General features: G+C 45.1%; 1 protein-coding gene across 1 annotated transcript; it reads left to right on the top strand.

Annotated features, from left to right (window-relative positions):
- Nucleotides 1-18,421: 18,421 nt before the first annotated feature.
- LOC129829848 (myeloid zinc finger 1-like) lies at nucleotides 18,422-20,628 on the top strand. The gene is made up of 2 exons (XM_055891824.1): nucleotides 18,422-18,550; nucleotides 19,048-20,628. Exon 2 carries the CDS (start codon nucleotides 19,071-19,073, stop codon nucleotides 19,917-19,919), a length of 849 nt encoding a protein of 282 aa, XP_055747799.1. The 5' UTR covers nucleotides 18,422-18,550; nucleotides 19,048-19,070; the 3' UTR covers nucleotides 19,920-20,628.

The following is a 20,628-nucleotide window of genomic DNA, read 5'->3' as shown; positions in this document are numbered from 1 at the left end:
GTTTCATTTATATTTCAGCAAAGGGTTCCAGAATCAATACTCTGATGGCAACTCCTCTGCTGGTGAATACATTTGCTGTTCTCTCTTTCACACACACACACAGGCACACACACACACACACACACACACACACACACACACACACACACACACACACACACACACACACACACACACACACACACACACACACACACACACACACACACACCTCGACACATGAAGAGGGAACCTTGAGAAAATACCATTAATCCCCTCTCCCCCACCCTCTCTCCCTCTACAGTGATCTCACCTTAATGTGCTCCCCAGACACTCTCCTCCTCCTAAACGCCTGATCTCCATCTCTTGCAGGGAGTTGCTCTGATATTAATGATACTGAACACAGACCTGGACCATGAACTAATTTTAATTCACTGCAACATAGGCCTACACCATGCCTCAGACAAAATGTAATTGTTATTTGAAAAACTCTACTATTAGCTTGAGCCAAATACATGGTGGGGGTGGTGACTGAGTAGCTGTCAAACTGAGGGTCCATAATATTAGTACAGATTGCTAGTGTAGCATAAGAGTTGGAGCGCTTGACAGCATGACAACAGAACACCAGAGTAATTCAGCTGTCAGTCAAACAGCAGGCTGTGTTTTTTAATTTTTAATTTAACCTTTATTTAAATAGGCAAGTCAGTTAAGAACAAATTCTTATTCATAATGACGGCCTACCAAAAGGGAAAAAAGCCCCCTGCCAGGACGAGGGCTGGGATTAACAATACAAAATAAAATAAAAAATATAGGACAACACACACATCATGACAGGAGAGACACCACAACACTACATGAAGAGAGACTTAAGACAACAACATAGCATGGCAGCAACACATGAAAACACAGCATGGTAGCAACACAACATGACAACAACATGGTAGCAACACAACATGGCAGCAGCACAACATGGTAGCAGCACAAAACATGGTAAGAGGAGTGACCCAGGGATGTGTGTGCTTTGGGGACCTTTAACAGAGTGTGGCTGTCAGAACGGGTGTTGTATGTGGAGGATGAGGGCTGCAGTAGGTATCTCAGATAATGGGGAGTGAGGCCTAAGAGGGTTTTATACATAAGCATCAACCAGTGGGTCTTGCGACGGGTATACAGAGATGACCAGTTTACAGAGGAGTATAGAGTGCAGTGATGTGTCCTATAAGGAGCATTGGTGGCAAATCTGATGGCCGAATGGTAAAGAACATCTAGCCGCTCGAGAGCACCCTTACCTACCGATCTATAAATTACGTCTCCGTAGTCTAGCATGGGTAGGATGGTCATCTGAATCAGGGTTAGTTTGGCAGCTGGGGTGAAAAAAGGAGCGATTACGATAGAGGCAAGCAAGTCTAGATTTAACTTTAGCCTGCAGCTTTGATATGTGCTGAGAGAAGGACAGTGTACCAATGTATCATCTAGCCATACTCCCAAGTCCCTGCATGAGGTGACTACTTCAATCTCTAACCCCTCAGAGGTAGTAATCACACCTGTGGGGAGAGGGGTATTCTTCTTACCAAACCACATGACCGCTGTTTTGGAGGTGTTCAGAACAAGGTTAAGGGTAGAGAAAGCTTGCTGGACACTAAGAAAGCTTTGTTGTAGAGCATTTAACACATCATCTGGGGAGTGGCCAGCTGAGTATAAGACTGTATTGTAGGCATATAAATGGATGAGAGAGCTTCCTACTGCTTGAGCTATGTTGTTGATGTAAATTGAAAAGAGCGTGGGACCTAGGACCAAGCCTTGGGGTTCTCCCTTGGTGACAGGCAGTGGCTGAGAGAGCAGATGTTCTGACTTTATACACTGCACTCTTTGAGAGAGGTAGTTTGGAAACCAGGCCAAAGACCCCTCAGATACACCAATACTCTTTAGTCGGCCAACAAGAATGGAATGGTCTACCGTATCAAAAGCTTTGGCCAAGTCAAATTAAAATAGAATCAAGGGCAATGGTAACATCATTTAGGACCTTTAAGGTTGTAGTGACACATCCATAACCTGAGCAGAAACCAGATTGCATACCATAGATAATACTATAGACATCAAGAAAGCCAGTCAGTTGATTATTGACAAGTTGGGGCAAAATAGAAATTGGCCTGTAACAGTTAGCATCAGCTTGATCTCCCCTTTTAAATAAAGGATCCACCGAGGCTGCCTTCCAAGCCATGGTAACCTCCCCAGGAAGGAGAGACAGGTTAAAAAGTTTGGAGATAGGCTTGGCGATGATGGGGGCAGCAACCTTAAAGAAGAAAGGGTCTAAACCATCTGACCCAGATGTTTTTTGGGGGGGGTCAAGTTTAAGGAGCTCCTTTAGCACCTCGGACTCAGTGACTGACTGCAGGGAGAAACTTTGTAGCGGGGCAGGGGAAAAAGAGGGAGAAGCATCGGGGATAGTCGCATTAGAAGGGGTGGGAGATGAGGAAATGCTGGACGGGCAAGGAGGCATGGCTGAGTCAAATAGGAATCCTGACTTAATGATGTGGTGATTAAAGAGCTCAGCCATGTGCTTCTTGTCAGTAACAACCACATCATCAACATTAAGGGCCATGGGCAGCTGTGAAGAGGAGGATTTATTCACCAGGTCTTTAACCGTTTTCCAGAACTTCTTGGGGTTAGACCCACAGAGAGAGAACTGCTCATTAAAGTAACTAACTTTGGCCTTCCGGATAGCCTGAGTGCACTTATTTCAAATTTTCCTGAACGAGAGCCAGTCAGCCTGAGTATGCGTGTGCCGAGTGATTTGTCAGATGAAATTCTTAAGGTGGAGTAACTCTGTAAGATCACGGTCGAACCAGGGGCTGAACCTGTTTTTAATTCTCATTTTCTTTATGGGGGCGTGTTTGTTAACAATACCACTGAAGATATAGAAGAAGAAGGTCCTGGCGTCTTCGACAGAGGGGATCAAGCTGATTCTATACCATTTTATAGAGGCCAGTTCATGAAGGAAGGCTTGCTCATTAAAGTTGTTTATTAACAAGAGTTTATGACAAATCAGGACTGGTCGTTTCACTGAGCAGCCATTACAAGCATAGACTGTATAACAGTGATCACTAAGGTCATTACAGAAAACATCAGACTGATACCTATCAGGATTATTTGTGAGGATAACATCGAGAAGAGTAGCCTTTTCTGGGTGTTTGGAGTCATACCTTGTGGGATTAGTAATAATCAGAGAAATATTTATGGAGTCCAATTGCTTTAGTACTTGGTCAGGTGGTTTTAGCATGTCCCAGTTTAGGTCACCTAGCAGGACAAATTCAGACTTTGTGTAAAGGGGCCAGGAGAGAGCTTAGGGCAGGTAGGGTACAGGCCAGTGCTGATGGTGGCCTTTAACACCCAGCAACAGTCAACAAAGACTTATTTAAAAGTTTAATGTTTAAAACCAGCAAATCAAATTGTTTGGGGACAGACTTGCTGGAAACAACCGAGCACTGAAGGTAATCCTTGGTAAAGATTGCCACTCCACCACCTTTGGAAGATCTGTCTTGCCGAAAAAGGTTATAACCAGAAAGGTTAACATCAGTATTCAAGACACTCTTTCTTAACCACGTCTCAGTAATGACCAACACATCTAGATTGGAGCTGTGAACCCACACTTTCAATTGATCCATTTTAGGTAATAAGCTTCTAGTGTTAATGTGCAGAAAAGCCAGGCTTTTACAAGAGCAGAAATCAGTGAAGCAGATATCAGAGCACAAATCAGAATTGGGGCTAGCAACTATAGATGGGCCAGGGTGTACATGCACATTTCCAGATATCATCAACAGTAATACAATCAAGGCACGGCATAGGACAGGGAGAGCTCAGCAGTGCTGATTTATGACATCTGAATGTGCATCAGATGGCAACAAGATCATATTGTACAGCAATTTCATCAGGTAACATGAATACAAAGCCGGCGAGAGGTGGTTAGAATGGGAGGCCAAAACCAATAGAGTGTAATCAAGAGAGTCATAGTCCTGAGTGTGGGAACAAACATAGTCTGTCCCATTTGGGTAAAAAAGTTCATAGTCAACAAAGCATGCAGGAGTCATGAGGCAAATAGCAAAATGCATAAGAAAAAGTTAAATATATAACGACTTGGGGCTAGCCATTGTAAGTTCAGAGTTTACTTGCCCCAACAGTGCCTGTGTGCTGGAGGCGAGCGAAAGCTTGAGAGAGAGAGAGAGAGAGAGAGAGAGAGAGAGAGAGAGAGAGAGAGAGAGAGAGAGAGAGAGAGAGAGAGAGAGAGAGAGAGGAGAGAGAGAGAGAGAGAGAGAGGAGAGAGAGAGAGAGAGAGAGAGAGAGAGAGAGAGAGAGAGAGAGAGAGAGAGAGAGAGAGAGAGAGAGAGAGAGAGAGAGAGAGAGAGACAGAGACAGAGACAGAGACAGAGACAGAGACAGAGAGAGAGACAGAGACAGAGACAGAGACAGAGACAGAGACAGAGACAGAGACAGAGACAGAGACAGAGACAGAGACAGAGACAGAGACAGAGACAGAGACAGAGACAGAGACAGAGACAGAGACAGAGACAGAGAGAGAGAGAGAGAGAGAGAGAGAGAGAGAGAGAGAGAGAGAGATCAAATATACAGACAACAAATTCCAATTGGCTATACTAAAACTCTTTAACATCGTCCTTAGCTCTGGCATCTTCCCCAATATTTGGAACCCAGGACTGATCACCCCAATCCACAAAAGTGGAGACAAATTTGACCCCAATAACTACCGTGGAATATGCGTCAACAGTAACCTTGGGAAAATACTCTGCATTATCATTAACAGCAGACTCGTACATTTCCTCAATGAAAACAATGTACTGAGCAAATGTCAAATTGGCTTTTTACCAAATTACCGTACAACAGACCATGTATTCACCCTACACACCCTAATTGACAACCAAACAAACCAAAACAAAGGCAAAGTATTCTCATGCTTTGTTGATTTCAAAAAAGCCTTCGACTCAATTTGGCATGAGGGTCTGCTATACAAATTGATGGAAAGTGGTGTTGGGGGTAAAACATACGACATTATAAAATCCATGTACACAAACAACAAGTGTGCGGTTAAAATTGGCAAAAAACACACACATTTCTTCCCACAGGGTCGTGGGGTGAGACAGGGATGCAGCTTAAGCCCCACCCTCTTCAACATATATATCAACGAATTGGCGCGGGCACTAGAACAGTCTGTAGCACCCGGTCTCACCCTACTAGAATCCGAAGTCAAATGTCTACTGTTTGCTGATGATCTGGTGCTTCTGTCACTAACCAAGGAGGACCTACAGCAGCACCTAGATCTTCTGCACAGATTCTGTCAGACCTGGGCCCTGACAGTAAATCTCAGTAAGACCAAAATAATGGTGTTCCAAAAAAGGTCCAGTCGCCAGGACCACAAATTCCATCTAGACACCGTTGCCCTAGAGCACACAAAAAAACTATACATACCTCGGCCTAAACATCAGCACCACAGGTAACTTCCACAAAGCTGTGAACGATCTGAGAGACAAGGCAAGAAGGGCATTCTATGCCATCAAAAGGAACATAAATTTCAACATACCAATTAGGATCTGGCAAAAAATACTTGAATCAGTCATAGAGCCCATTGCCCTTTATGGTTGTGAGGTCTGGGGTCCGCTCACCAACCAAGATTTCACAAAATGGGACAAATTGAGACTGCATGCAGAATTCTGCAAAAATATCCTCAGTGTACAACGTAGAACACCAAATAATGCATGCAGAGCAGAATTAGGCCGATACCCACTAATTATCAAAATCCAGAAAAGAGCCGTTAAATTCTACAACCACCTAAAAGGAAGCGATTCCCAAACCTTCCATAACAAAGCCATCACCTACAGAGAGATGAACCTGGAGAAGAGTCTCCTAAGCAAGCTGGTCCTGGGGCTCTGTTCACAAACACAAACACACCCCACAGAGCCCCAGGACAACAGCACAATTAGACCCAACCAAATCATGAGAAAACAAAAAGATAATTACTTGACACATTGGAAAGAATTAACAAAAAAACAGAGCAAACTAGAATGCTATTTGGCCCTAAACAGAGAGTACACAGTGGCAGAATACCTGACCACTGTGACTGACCCAAACTTAAGGAAAGCTTTGACTATGTACAGACTCAGTGAGCATAGCCTTGCTATTAAGAAAGGCCGCCGTAGGCAGACATTGCTCTCAAGAGAAGACAGGCTATGTGCACACTGCTCACAAAATGAGGTGGAAACTGAGCTGCACTTCCTAACCTCCTGCCAAATGTATGACCATATTAGAGACACATATTTCCCTCAGATCACACAGACCCACAAAGAATTCGAAATTCGAAATTCGAAAACAAACTCCCATATCTACTGGGTGAAATTCCACAGTGTGCCATCACAGCAGCAAGATTTGTGACCTGTTGCCACAAGAAAAGGGCAACCAGTGAAGAACAAACACCATTGTAAATACAACCCATATTTATGCTTATTTATTTTCCCTTGTGTACTTTAACCATTTGTACATTGTTACAACACTGTATATATACAATATGACATGTGTGATGTCTTTATTGTTTTGAAACTTCTGTATGTGTAATATTTACTGTTAATTTTATTGTTCATTTAACTTTTGTATATTATCTACCTCACTTGCTTTGTAGTGAACATGTAGTAGTGAACATGTATTTCAACTAGTAATTGAACTACATTTAGCAGTAGCTTGGTGGGAGTTGAACTCAATTTAAATCTAGGTAGTGTTTCAAGTAGTTCATTACTTTGTTGCCATGTAGCGGTACAAAAATATAATATGGGTGAAGTAGGCAAGAATTTTATTTAGTTTTCGGCATCAGACCTGCCTAATTTTCACTTGAAACATAGTTTACCTTTGTTTAATAGTGTAACGGCTTTCTTCCTGGGGTGAAGGAGAGGACCAAAATGCAGCGCGGCTAGTGTTCAACATGATTTAATAAAGAAGAGACAATAACGTGAACACTATACAAAATAACAAATGTGAAAACCGAGACAGTCCTATCTGGTGCAGAACACAAAGACAGAAGACAACCACCCACAATCCCCAACACAAAACAAGCCACCTATATATGATTCTCAATCAGGGACAACGATTGACAGCTGCCTCTGATTGAGAACCATATTAGGCTGAACACAGAAACAGACAAACTAGACACACAACATAGAATGCCCACCCAGCTCACGTCCTGACCAACACTAAAACAAGCAACACACATAAGAACTATGGTCAGGACGTGACAGTACCCCCCTCCTGAGGTGTGGACTCCGAATGCACCCCTAAATCTCAAGGGGAGGGTCTGGGTAGGCATCTGTCCGCGGTGGCGGCTCCGGGTCCGGACGAGGACACCACTCCACCATTGTCTTTGTCCCCCTCCTTAGCGTCCTTTGAGTGGCGACCCTCGCCCCCGACCCTGGTCTAGGAACCTTCACAAAAGTCCCCCCTAGATAGAGGAGACAGCTCAGGACAGAGAGGTAGCTCAGGACAGAGAGGTAGCTCAGGACAGAGGGGCAACTCAGGACAGAGAGGCAACTCCGGAAAGAGGGGCAGCTCCGGACTGAAGGGCAGCTCATGACTGAAGGGCAGCTCATGACTGAAGGGCAGCTCATGACTGGAGGGCAGCTCATGACTGGAGGGCAGCTCATGACTGGCAGGCAGCTCATGACTGGCAGGCAGCTCATGACTGGAAGGCAGCTCATGACTGGAAGGCAGCTTATGACTGAAGGGCAGCTCATGACTGAAGGGGAGCTCATGACTGAAGGGCAGCTCATGACTGAAGGGCAGCTCATGACTGGAGGGCAGCTCATGACTGGAGGGCAGCTCATGACTGGAGGGCAGCTCCTGACTGGCTGGCGGCTCTGGCAGCTCCTGACTGGCTGGCGGCTCTGGCGGCTCCTGACTGGCTGGCGGCTCCTGACTGGCTGGCGGGTCTAGCGGCTCCTGACTGACGGACGGCTCTAGCGGCTCCTGACTGACGAACGGCTCTGCCCTGCTGCGGCGCACAGTAGGCCTGGTGCGTGGTGCCGGAACTGGTGGTACCGGACTGGAGACACGCACCTCAAGGCTAGTGCGGGGAGCAGGAACAGTGCGTACAGGACTCTGGAGATGCACAGGAGGCTTGATGCGTGGTGCCGGAACTGGAGGTACTGGGCTGGAGACACGCACCACAGGGAGAGTGCGTGGAGGAGGAACAGGGCTCTGGAGACACACTGGAAGCCCGGTGCGTGGTGTAGGCACTGATGGTACTGGGCTAGAGACACGCACCACAGGGAGAGTGCGTGAAGGAGGAACAGGGCTCTGGACACGCACTGGAGGCTTGGTGCGTGGTGCCGGAACTGGAGGTACTGGGCTGGGGCGGGAAGGTGGCGCCGGATATACCGGACCGTGCAGGCGTACTGGCTCCCTTGAGCACCGAGCCTGTCCAACCTTACCTGGTTGTATGCTCCCCGTAGCCCGACCAGTGCGGGGAGGTGGAATAACCTGCACTGGGCTGTGTTGGCGAACCGGGGACACCATGTGTAAGGCTGGTGCCATGTATGCCGGCCCGAGGAGACGCACTGGAGACCAGACGCGTTGAGCCGGCTTCATGGCACCTGGCTCAATGCCCAGGCTCAATGCCCAATCTAGCCCTACCAGTGCGGGGAGGTGGAATAACCCGCACCAGGCTAAGCACACATACAGGAGACACCGTGCGCTCTTCCGCATAACACGGTGTCTGCCCGTACTCCCGCTCTCCACGGTAATCACACACCTCAGGGCGAGTACCGTGTATACTACGCCAAACCAACATCTCTCTCTCTTCGTTCTCCTCCAATATCACCAACAACTCATCAAATGTCTCATAATCTCCCATCCTTTCACTTTCCTCCAATCTGTCCAATAACTCCTCCACATTCTCCGACTCGTACCTCAATTTAGCCAACTGCTCCTTATGGTAAGCACGGGGAACTGGCTCAAGTCTCCCACTTGACCCAGCCACACTCCCCGTGCCCCCCCCCCCCCAAGACATTTTTGGGGGAGCCTCTCGGGCTTCCAGCCACTCTGCCTTGCTAGCTGCTGCTGCTGCTGCTGCTGCTGCTGCCGCTGCTTCCCGTAGCCACGCTGCTTGGTCCGAGTTTGGTGGGTGGTTCTGTAACGGCTTTCTTCCTGGGGTGAAGGAGAGGACCAAAATGCAGCGCGGCTAGTGTTCAACATGATTTAATAAAGAAGAGACAATAACGTGAACACTATACAAAATACAAAATAACAAATGTGAAAACTGAGACAGTCCTATCTGGTGCAGAACTGTCACGTTCCTGACCTGTTTTCTGTTATTTTTGTATGTGTTTAGTTGGTCAGGGCGTGAGTTGGTGTGGGCATTCTATGTTTTGTGTTTCTATGTTTAGGTCATTTGTAATTAGCCTTATATGGTTCTCAATCAGAGACAGGTGTTTGACTTTTCCTCTGATTGAGAACCATATAAAGGTAGGCTGTTCACACTGTTTGTTTGTGGGTGGTTGTCTTCCGTGTCTGTGTCTGTGCACCACACGGGACTGTTTCGGTTTGTTTGTTCGTTCGTGTATGTAGTCTGTTCCTGTTCGTGCGTTCTTCGTCATTTTGTAAGTTCTCAGGTCCAGGTCTGTCTACATCGTTTATTTGTTTTGTAGTGTGTTACAGAGTTTTCGTGTTTCGTCTTTAATTTAATAAATTCATTATGTCAAACTATCACGCTGCGCTTTGGTCCAATCCCTACTCCTCCTCTTCATCCGAAGAGGAGGAGGACGACTGTTACAAGAACACAGACGAACACAGAACACAGAAGACAACCACCCACAATCCCCAACACAAAACAAGCCACCTATATATGATTCTCAATCAGGAACAACGATTGACAGCTGCCTCTGATTGAGAACCATATTAGGCTGAACACAGAAACAGACAAACTAGACACACGACATAGAATGCCCACCCAGCTCACGTCCTGACCAACACTAAAACAAGCAACACACATAAGAACTATGGTCAGGATGTGACAAATAGGCTAAATTACACATTCTGTTTTTCTTAAGGGTAGCTTTACTTCTCTGTCTCTCTCTCTCAATTCAATTCAATTCAATTTAAAGGCTTTATTAGCATGGGAAACATATGTTTACATTGCCAAAGCAAGTGAAATAGATAATAAACAAAAGTGAAATAAACAATAAAAATAAACAAATTATTCAGTAAACATTACACTCACAAAAGTCCATTATGTGCAAATAGTTAAAGTACAAAAGGGAAAATAAATAAACTCTCTCTCTCTCTCTCTCAGCCAGTCCCACAGTCAGAGTTATGTGACCCCAGGCTGTGTCAGATCAATATATCATTAGCGCCAGTCTCTGCTTCAAAGCAAATCAAATCAAATGTTAATCATCACATGCGCCGAATACAACCCTTCATTCCTCATTCAGGGGACCCCAGAAAGCTCAGCAATATCAAACCCCTCCTCTTCCTCACTCGTTCCTCTCCAAGTCGTTCCTCCCCTGCAGTTCATGTTTATTCAGGTGACTTTCTTTCTATTGCTCCCCCTCTCCTTTGATATCTTCTCTATTCCTCTTTCATGCTCTACCACTCCTTTCCACTGTTGGCCTTTATACTGCATTAAGTGGATTTCTCTGAACCTACAGTTGACAGGGGAGAGGGTAACAAGAAATAAAGAGGGAAAATGAGAGATGAGGGAGCAGAGGGGAAGGGGATGAGGAGGCAGAAAGAGAGAGGATATGGAGAGGATTTCTGTGTGCAGTGGAGGAAGACAGGGGTGCCTGAGAAGGAGGTAGGGAGGGACATGGAGGAGAGTGATGGAGGGGGAGGGAAGACTGTCTGCCTTGCCTGGGTGAAATTAATGTGTAATTGCATTGTAGTGGCTCAACCCTTCAGCACACGGCTGACTGATGGTGTGGCAGACAGCTCAGTCTCTCCTGGCGGGGCAGACATGGCTGAGGCTGAGCCTGTGGGCTGTGTGGGACTGCCTGTGTAAACACAACAGCCTGTCAACATACCTTAACATAACAACGAGGTAACAACACATCTAGACTGGATGTCAGACAGGTAATGGGAGAATAAGCACAAAGGTGATTGCTGGCTAATAGGTAAAGGTGTAATATAAATTGGGGTCCTTTCGGTCATTGACTGGAAAGAGTAAGGTTGATGAAATGAACCGTAAAGCACAAGAGAGAAGGGAAACAATGACTTAATCAGCCAGGCAAGTGGGGCGTGTGGCAACAATGAGGGAACAATAGCATGGAGAGGATGATTGTCCTCCCTCCTGTTTACCTTACACATTACCACACACACACACACACACACACACACACACACACACACACACACACACACACACACACACACACACACACACACACACACACACACACACACACACACACACACACACACACACACACACACACACACACACACACACACACACACTCCACAAAGCAAGTCCTGCAGGCTCTAGTTGTCACACCCTGATCTGTTTCACCTGTCTTGTGATTGTCTTCACCCCCTCCTGGTGTCGCTTATTTCCCTGGTGTATGTACTGTATCCCTGTGTTTCCTGTCTCTCTGTGGCAGTTCGTCTTGTATGCCTTTCAAGTCAACCAGTGGTTTTCCCGTACTCCTGCTTCTATTCTCTTTTGCTAGTCCTCACGGTTTTTGACCCTTGCCTGTTTTCTGGACTCCGTACCCGCCTGCATGACCATTCAGCCTGCCCTGACCTCGAGCCTGCCTGACCATTCTGCCTGCCCTGACCTCGAGCCTGTCTGCCACTCTGTACCTCCTGGACTCTGAACTGGTTTTGACCTTTTGCCTGTCCATGAACATTCTCTTGCCTACCCCTTTTGGATTGTTTAATAAATATCAAGACTCAAACCATCTGCCTCCCATGTCTGCATCTGGGTCTCGCCTTGTATCCTTATACAAGTTTTAACTTATCTTGATTACTGTCCAGTCATATGGTCAAGTGCTGCAAAGAAAGACTTAGCTAAGTTGCAGCTGGCCCACAACAGAGCAGCACACCTTGTTCTTCATTTTAAGAGGGCTAATATTAATATTATACATATGAGTCTGTCTTGACTGCATCAATTCTTGTTTTTCTAAGAAACATTAATGTCTTGGAAATTCCAAATTGTTTGCATAGTCAACTTACATATAGCACTGACACACACTTACCCCACCAGACATGCCACCAGGGGTCTTTTCACAGTTCCCAGGTCCAGAACAAATTCAAAGAAACGTATAGTATTATACAGAGCCATGAGTGCATGGACTCCCTTCACACACACCGCACCCCACCATACCCCTGTCTGTACATTATGCCCTGAATCTATTTTACCACGCCCAGAAATCCGCTCCTTTTATTCTCTGTCCCCAGCGCACTAGACGACCAGTTTTGATGGCCTTTAGCCGTACCTTCATCCTACTCCTACTCTGTTCCTCGGGTGATGTGGAGGTTAACCCAGGTTAACCCAGGTCCTGCGTGTCCCCAGGCACTCTCCTTTGTTGACTTCTGTAACCGAAAAAGCCTTGGTTTCATGCATGTTAACATCAGAAGCCTCCTCCCTAAGTTTGTTTTACTCACTGCTTTAGCACACTCTGCCAACCCTGATGTCCTTGCCGTGTCTGAATCCTGGCTTAGGAAGGCCACCAAAAATTCTGAGATTTCCATCCCCAACTACAACACTTTCTGTCAAGATAGAACTGCCAAAGGGGGAGGAGTTGCAATCTACTGCAGAGATAGCTTGCAAAGTTCTGTCATACTTTCCAGGTCTATGCCCAAACAGTTCGAGCTTCTAATTTTTTTAATTAATCTCTCCCGAAATAAGTCTCTCACTTTTGCCGCCTGTTATAGACCCCCCTCAGCTCCCAGCTGTGCACTGGACACCATATGTGAATTGATTGCCCCCCATCTATCTTCAGAGTTCATTCTGGGATATGCTTACCCCCCGGCAGTCCTACAATCTAAGCTAGATGCCCTCAATCTCACAGAAATTATCAAGGAACCCACCAGGTACAACCCTAAATCCGTATCATGGGCATCCTCATAGATATTATCCTGACCAACTTGCCCTCCAAATACACCTCTGCTGTTTTCAATCAAGATCTCAGCGATCACTGCCTCATTGCCTGCATCCGCTATGGGTCCGCGGTCAAACGACCACCCCTCATCACTGTCAAACGCTCCCTAAAACACTTCTGCGAGCAGGCCTTTCTAATCAACCTGGCCCGGGTATCCTGGAAGGATATTGACCTCATCCCGTCAGTCGAGGATGCCTGGTCATTCTTTAAAAGTAATTTCTTCACCATCTTAAATAAGCATGCTCCTTTCAAAAAATGTAGAACTAAGAACAGATATAGCCCTTGGTTCACTCCAGACCTGACTGCCCTCGACCAGCACAAAAACATCCTGTGGTGGATTGCAATAGCATCGAATAGTTCCCGCGATATGCAACTGTTCAGGAAAGTCAGGAACCAATACACGCATTCAGACAGGAAAGCAAAGGCTAGCTTTTTTTAACTGAAATTTGCATCCTGTAGCTCTAACTCCAAAAAGTTTTGGGACACTGTAAAGTCCATGGAGAACAAGAGCACCTCCTCCCAGCTGCCCACTGCACTGAGGCTAGGTAATACGGTCACCACCGATAATCGAGAATTTCAATAAGCATTTCTCTACGGCTGGCCATGCTTTCCTCCTGGCTACCCCAACCCCGGCCAACAGCTCCGCACCCCCCGCAGCTACTTGCCCAAGCCTCCCCAGCTTCTCCTTCACCCAAATCCAGATAGCAGATGTTCTGAAAGAGCTGCAAAACCTGGACCCGTACAAATCAGCTGGGCTAGACAATCTGGACCCTCTCTTTCTAAAATGATCCACCGCCATTGTTGCAACCCCTATTACCAGTCTGTTCAACCTCTCTTTCGTATCTTTCGAGATTCCTAAAGATTGAAAAGCTGCCGCGGTCATCCCCCTCTTCAAAGTTGGTGACACTCTAGACCCAAACTGTTATAGACCTATATCCATCCTGCCCTGCCTTTCTAAAGTCTTCGAAAGCCAAGTTAATAAACAGATCACTGACCATTTCGAATCCCACCGTACCTTCTCCGCTGTGCAATCCGGTTTCCGAGCTGGTCACGGGTGCACCTCAGCAACGCTCAAGGTACTAAACGATATCATAACCGCCATCGATAAAAGATTGTATTGTGCAGCCGTCTTCATCGACCTGGCCAAGGCTTTTGACTCTGTCAATCACCGTATTCTTATTGGCAGACTCAACAGCCTTGGTTTCTCAAATGACTGCCTCGCCTGGTTCACCAACTACTTCTCAGACAGAGTTCAGTGTGTCAAATCGGAGGGCCTGTTGTCTGGACCTCTGGCAGTCTCTATGGGGGTACCACAGGGTTCAATTCTCGGGCCGACTCTTTTCTCTGTATATATCAATGATGTCGCTCTTGCTGCGGGTGACTCCCTGATCCACGTCTACGCAGACAACACCATTCTGTATACATCTGGCCCTTCTTTGGACACTGTGTTAACAAACCTCCAAACAAGCTTCAATGCCATACAACACTTCTTCCGTGGCCTCCAACAGCTCTTAACGCTAGTAAAACTAAATGCATGCTTTTCAACCGTTCACTGCCCGCACCCGCCCGCCCGACTAGCATCACTACTCTGGACGGTTCTGACTTAGAATATGTGGACAACTACAAAGTCCTAGGTGTCTGGCTAGACTGTAAACTCTCCTTCCAGACTCATATTAAACATCTTCAATCCAAAATTAAATCTAGAATCGGCTTCCTATTTCGCAACAAAGCCTCTTTCACTCACGCCGACAAACATACCCTAGTAAAACTGACAATCCTACCGATCCTCGACTTTGGCCATGTCATTTACAAAATAGCCTCCAACACTCTACTCAGCAAACTGGATGCAGTCTATCACAGTGCCATCCGTTTTGTCACCAAAGCCCCATACACCACCCACCACTGCGACCTGTATGCTCTAATCGGCTGGCCCTCGCTACATATTTGTCGCCAGACCGTGCCTAGAAGGCCAGCATCCCGGAGTCACCTCTTCACTGTTGACGTTGAGACTGGTGTTTTGCGGGGACTATTTAATGAATTCGCCAGTTTAGGACTTGTGAGGCATCTGTTTCTCAAACTAGACACTCTAATGTACTTGTCCTCTTGCTCAGTTGTGCACCGGAGCCTCCCACTCCTGTTTCTATTCTGCTTAGAGACAGTTAGTCGCTGTTCTGTGAAGGGAGTAGTACACAGCGTTGTATGAGATATTCAGTTTCTTGGCAATTTCTCGCATGGAATAGCCTTCATTTCTCAGCACAAGAATAGACTGATGAGTTTCAGAAGAAAGACCTTTCTTTCTGGCCATTTTGAGCCTGTAATCGAACCCACAAATGCTGATGCTCCAGATACTCAACTAGTCTAAAGGCCAGTTGTATTGCTTCTTTAATCAGAACAACAGTTTCAGCTGTGCTAATATAATTGCAAAAGGGTTTTCTAATGATCAATTAGCCTTTTAAAATTATAAACTTGGGTTAGCTAACACAACGTGCCATTGGAACACAGGAGTGATGGCTGCTGATAATGGGCCTCTGTACGCTGATGTAGATATTCCATTCAAAATCAGCAGTTTCCAGCTATAATAGTAATTGAGCTCCGATATTTATTAATCCAAGGGGTAGGCAAAAGGTAGGTCGGGGACAGGCGAGAATTCATTAACCGGGTCAGAATCCAAAACAGTACCAAACAAAGGGCAGTCTCGAGGTCAGGCCAGGCAGGGGTTCAGTAACCAGATCCGAGTCCAAACAATACAAGGGAATAGGCAGGCTTGAAGACAGAACATGCAGAGTGGTCAGGAAGGCGGGTTCGGAGTCAGGACCGGCAAGGGTCGAAACCAGGAGGACTAGAACCACAGTTTTTGCTTAGTCATTATGGGGTTTTGAGTGTAGATTGATGAGGGAAAAAAACTATTTAATGAATTTTAGAATAAGGCTGTGACGTAACAAAAATGTGGGAAAAGTCAAGGGGTCTGAATACTTTCCAAAGGCACTGTAGTAGTCAAGTTGCTAAGAAGTAGTAAGTAGTTGCAAAGTTGCTAATTAGATAAAATGCAAAAGTTGTCCATGATGAGATTCGAACATGCAACCTTTGTGTTGCTAGACATTCACATTATATGCTCACCCATCCACCCCGACCAACCACCCTACATTATTTTTTTACCTTCAGTAACCTTCTGTTATGTAACCACACCAAACCTAACATATCATACTAGTTTGAGTGTCCCGAATTTACATTTACTATGTTACATTTAGTATATGAGACCAGACTGTTTTGAGAGATGGAGAGTGTGTGTGAGATGGAGGGAAACACCATGTATGAATGATCACACTTGGAAGAGAAAAGAAAGATGGCAAATCACCTTGACTATGGCATGAATAACGCCTCAATAAAACAACAGAGTCTGGGTGCCATCTGGCCAGATGGGAAATGAAGATAAAATATTGGTTATTTGAAATACCTTTCAGACCACTGTTTATGTAAACAGTCTACCTTTACCTCTCTCTACCTCTCTCTCGTACACACACACACACACACACACACACACACACACACACACACACACACACACACACACACACACACACACACACACACACACACACACACACACACACACACACACACACACACACACACACACACACACCCAGCCACCACTCTCACCCACACACACACCCAGCCACCACCCATCTACCAACACACACACCCATCCACCACCCCCACCCACCCACCTAGGCTACTATGATTGCTTGCCACGACAATAAATTAAAAAAATCCACGCTCAAAACACAGGATGCTTGAGCCCAACAGGTATTGAGGGACAGATGGGGATGGGGGGTTTTAAAGGAAGAGATAGATAGAGAGATGGAGAAAGAATCACAGAACAAAAATAAGGTTAACAGAGTCATGGTTATTGAGGGAATTTTTAGATTGGCAAGAAGAGGAAGGGGCAGATGGAAGAGTGTCACCTTGAGATAGAGGGAGGGGGGGGGTCAATGCTGCCTAGTTGTTTCTTTTCAGATACAAGCTGACGCAACAGTCCTTTTTTGAATGAGCCACTGAACCAAATTCTGGTTTGGATTGTTATGAAAACACAATTGAATAAATATTTACACACACACACACAAAATTTTCTACAAGAGGCAGATTATCTATGCATCTCCACAGCTATGTCTCCAAACACATTCAATAGATAATGTATTGCACAGAATGTTACAGTAGTTTAAAATACAGTTTTGTTCTAGACTAGTATCAGTGGGGGTCTGCTGTTTCTCTCAGCATGACAATGAGAAAAAAATGAAACATATATTGATTTAACTTTCAGAAGCAGCATGATAGATCAATTTTCACACTTGTGTCTGGAGTGCAGTTTATCAGAATTCCCAGTTGCATTCACCCAGAACAGTACTGTGAAGCTCACCCAGGGGCATAGGTGCAGAGGGGTTGTGTTAAACTACCCCTATCATTCTCTTTCATTCACACACACATGCACACACTTACTCGAGCACACACTCGGGCACGCACACACACACAAACAAACAAATGTGTGAAAAATACTGCCTTCTGATGTTTTGTGCTGTGCTGTGCAGTGCTGGTTATGACTATACCATCTGAAATACCCAGTGATAGGTTATGTCTATGTTTATACACACTTTATTAGTGTGCTTCCTCTAGGCCTATTTATGTCACTGCTTTATTTGGGTCACAAATTAAGCAATTTGTGTAATCCTAAATGATAGGGAGTATAAATGCATTATCAAGTCTTTTCGCAACCATTTTGTATTCTGCAGACAACAGTGACACCTGGCGAAATATTTGAAGAACTGCATCAAGCACCAATTTGTGAGCGAGACTGAAAATGTTACAATTTTTCTTAAATTATATTTTCAATTATATTAGCCTACACACAGATGTAATTTCAAAACATGTTACTTTCGCGCCTAAGCAGAATTGATGCTCTCAAACACAGCAAAGACAAAGTACACGTTCACGGCCAGGTTGCAAGTTAGCCTGAAGAGGCGCTAGTGGTTGTTATTTATCTTTATAGTGAGCCGTCTAGAATCAGATCAATAGGGACCTCTATCGGCTGTTTAGGCTAGTTGCAGGTGTGTTAACGTGTAAAAAAAAAACTACGTAAAACCTGTTATATAGATATCATCATATTGTAGTTTGTTAAATAGATCCACATCGATATTTTTAACGGCGTTTGCATGTACTGTAGGAACGGAACCAGTACAGCCATACGTACTGTAGGAACGGAACCATTACAGCCATACACGGGGACCAAAATTGGGTGCTTAAGTTTCTGGGGGAGTGTGTAAGTGATGCACCTAACATACAAAAAGCGCTCGACACTGCCATGAAAGTTGCATAGTTTGCTGTCGTTTGTGTAATTTCATCTGACACCTTTATAGCGTAAAACGTTATTTTCTGTAAGTATTTGCCACCTCTTTGTGTAGTATTTGTGTATATGAATTGCACCCGTGCAAATATTGATGATCCAGCAACCCTCTTGAAAAATCTGCCTCGTCGCGTGAGCTGCTTGCTAACTAACGATTAGCTAGAACGAGCCAACACAAATGTTATTAGCTATCCTAGGAAGCTAACGTTAGCTACAATCCACGCTCTTTCTTGATAGTTAGCTACAACCAGTCGCACTGTCTTTCTGTACTTCACACGCATTTCAGTTTACAGCAAGTTTGTTTGAAGGTACGAAGATGCACTGGGTAGCTACCTAGGTGAATAATGGCTTAATACCGTTAGCTATCTACATTGCAGTATTACACTTTGCTAAATATATATATCCTATCGTATGGGCACATGTTTCATTGCTAACATCAAGCTTCTTTTCATTTTTTTTTTTACTGTACTTTAGAGTTTTCTGTCCTTTTACCTCTAATTTATTTTGTCTGGCTCATCTTTTTGCCAGGGTGTTGGGTGGAGTAGGTAGACATGGCTGACCAAGAAATTGAGCCCATTGGGTTAGGCAAGAGGGCTGCAGCAGGTGCTGCGGTTTTCAAAGTGCGCGAGGCTGCAATGGCTATTCTTCAAACAGAGTCTACTGGTAACCTGAAAGTACAAAAACGGAGTGTCCCATCGACTCCTTTCATCGTACCAGAATCTTCCCTAAAACCATACAAGCGGCCCCCCACTCTGCTATTGCCACCTTCGCACCATGCCAACCCAGTTGGAGGATTTACCTGTGAGGTGTGCAGCCAGAACTTCTTCTCTTTTCCTCAGATGGTGAGACACAAACAGTTCCACGACGAAGAAAGGCCCTTTCCCTGTGGTGTGTGTGGGAAACGTTTCCTGAGCCGCAGCCACTACACTGAGCACCAGCGGGTTCACACTGGGGAGCGCCCCTTTCCCTGTGACCAGTGTGAGCGCTCGTTCACCACACACCACAACCTAAAGCGTCACCACACCATCCATGCCAAAGAGGAGGCGTACCGCTGCCGAAAGTGTGGTGTACTCTTCTGCCAGCGTCACGAGTACCCCAATGGCATACCTCGACCTGACCTCGAGCCTCGACCTGGGTTCGAATCCATGCCTGTGATGCAACCCACACCTCCCATTCAGGTCACACTCACACCCAAGCAGCTTAAGAAGCTTAAAAAGAAGAAGAGCCATAATCTCTCAACCAAACATGATCATTCTAAGAAGAAGAAAAAGAGGAGAGTCAAGCATCCAGGCACAGCAGAGAAGGTACATTCTGTGCCTCAAGAGGAACTTTGGCCTGTGTTGTTAACTAGAGGAGAAAAATTGCAAAAAGTTGCTTATGACATCGAGGTTATTCTTTGATCCTGCATGATGATGAAACAAATGGGATAATCAGTTAGATCATGATTTTAAAAACAAGATAAACATTGTTCTGTTTCTTCTCCACCCATGTTGAAGCACTGTTTCATAAAAGGACTTATACCTCAAAACACTTGTTTTGCATCACATCATGATTTGGTATTTATTCCTTCATTGAGTTTGCAAAAATAAGAACTTTCTCTCCACCAGTGATAATGATTAGAAAATATTCTGTCAAGCATTTAAAATGGTTAACAGTCCTCTGAAATGTTATGGTTTTGCCTTTGAGATCGTGACCATTTTTTTGGTGTTACTTTAGTGTATATATATTTTTTGGGTTATGATTGATTCATTCAATTATACTTGATCCATTGTGAAGAAAGGGCTACTTAGACTGTCTATACATTATTAAATGACTTGCTGTTAAACTAGCTTACTCTTCTGATGTTACACGTTCAAAACTAATTTACATAAATCATGTTCATCTGCTTTTTAGATTACAATGAGGCCTGTAGTGTTTCTTGCTGGGTCTCAACCATTAAATCGTCCAGAAATTGCACTCACCAATGTATGTACGTGTAAATAATTCTGATAGTTTTTTGTTGATTATGAATTACTAAATGGACTTGACATAGGAATATCTATAGTCTGTGTTAAGTGAATAATTCTGTTGAATTGGAGTAAAAATTAAAGTTCCAGAGTTGATGTCAAA

The sequence above is a fragment of the Salvelinus fontinalis genome, chromosome 31 (genome assembly GCF_029448725.1).
Source record: "Salvelinus fontinalis isolate EN_2023a chromosome 31, ASM2944872v1, whole genome shotgun sequence".
NCBI classification, from domain to species: Eukaryota; Metazoa; Chordata; class Actinopteri; order Salmoniformes; family Salmonidae; genus Salvelinus; species Salvelinus fontinalis.
The sequence above is the reverse complement of the archived record's forward strand: the minus strand, read 5'-3'. Positions and strand labels throughout refer to the sequence as shown.

What these genes read in the sequence shown, in the direction of transcription:
- LOC129829848 (XM_055891824.1), top strand. Translation starts at nt 19,071, where the DNA reads ATGGCTGACCAAGAAATTGAGCCCATTGGGTTAGGCAAGAGGGCTGCA.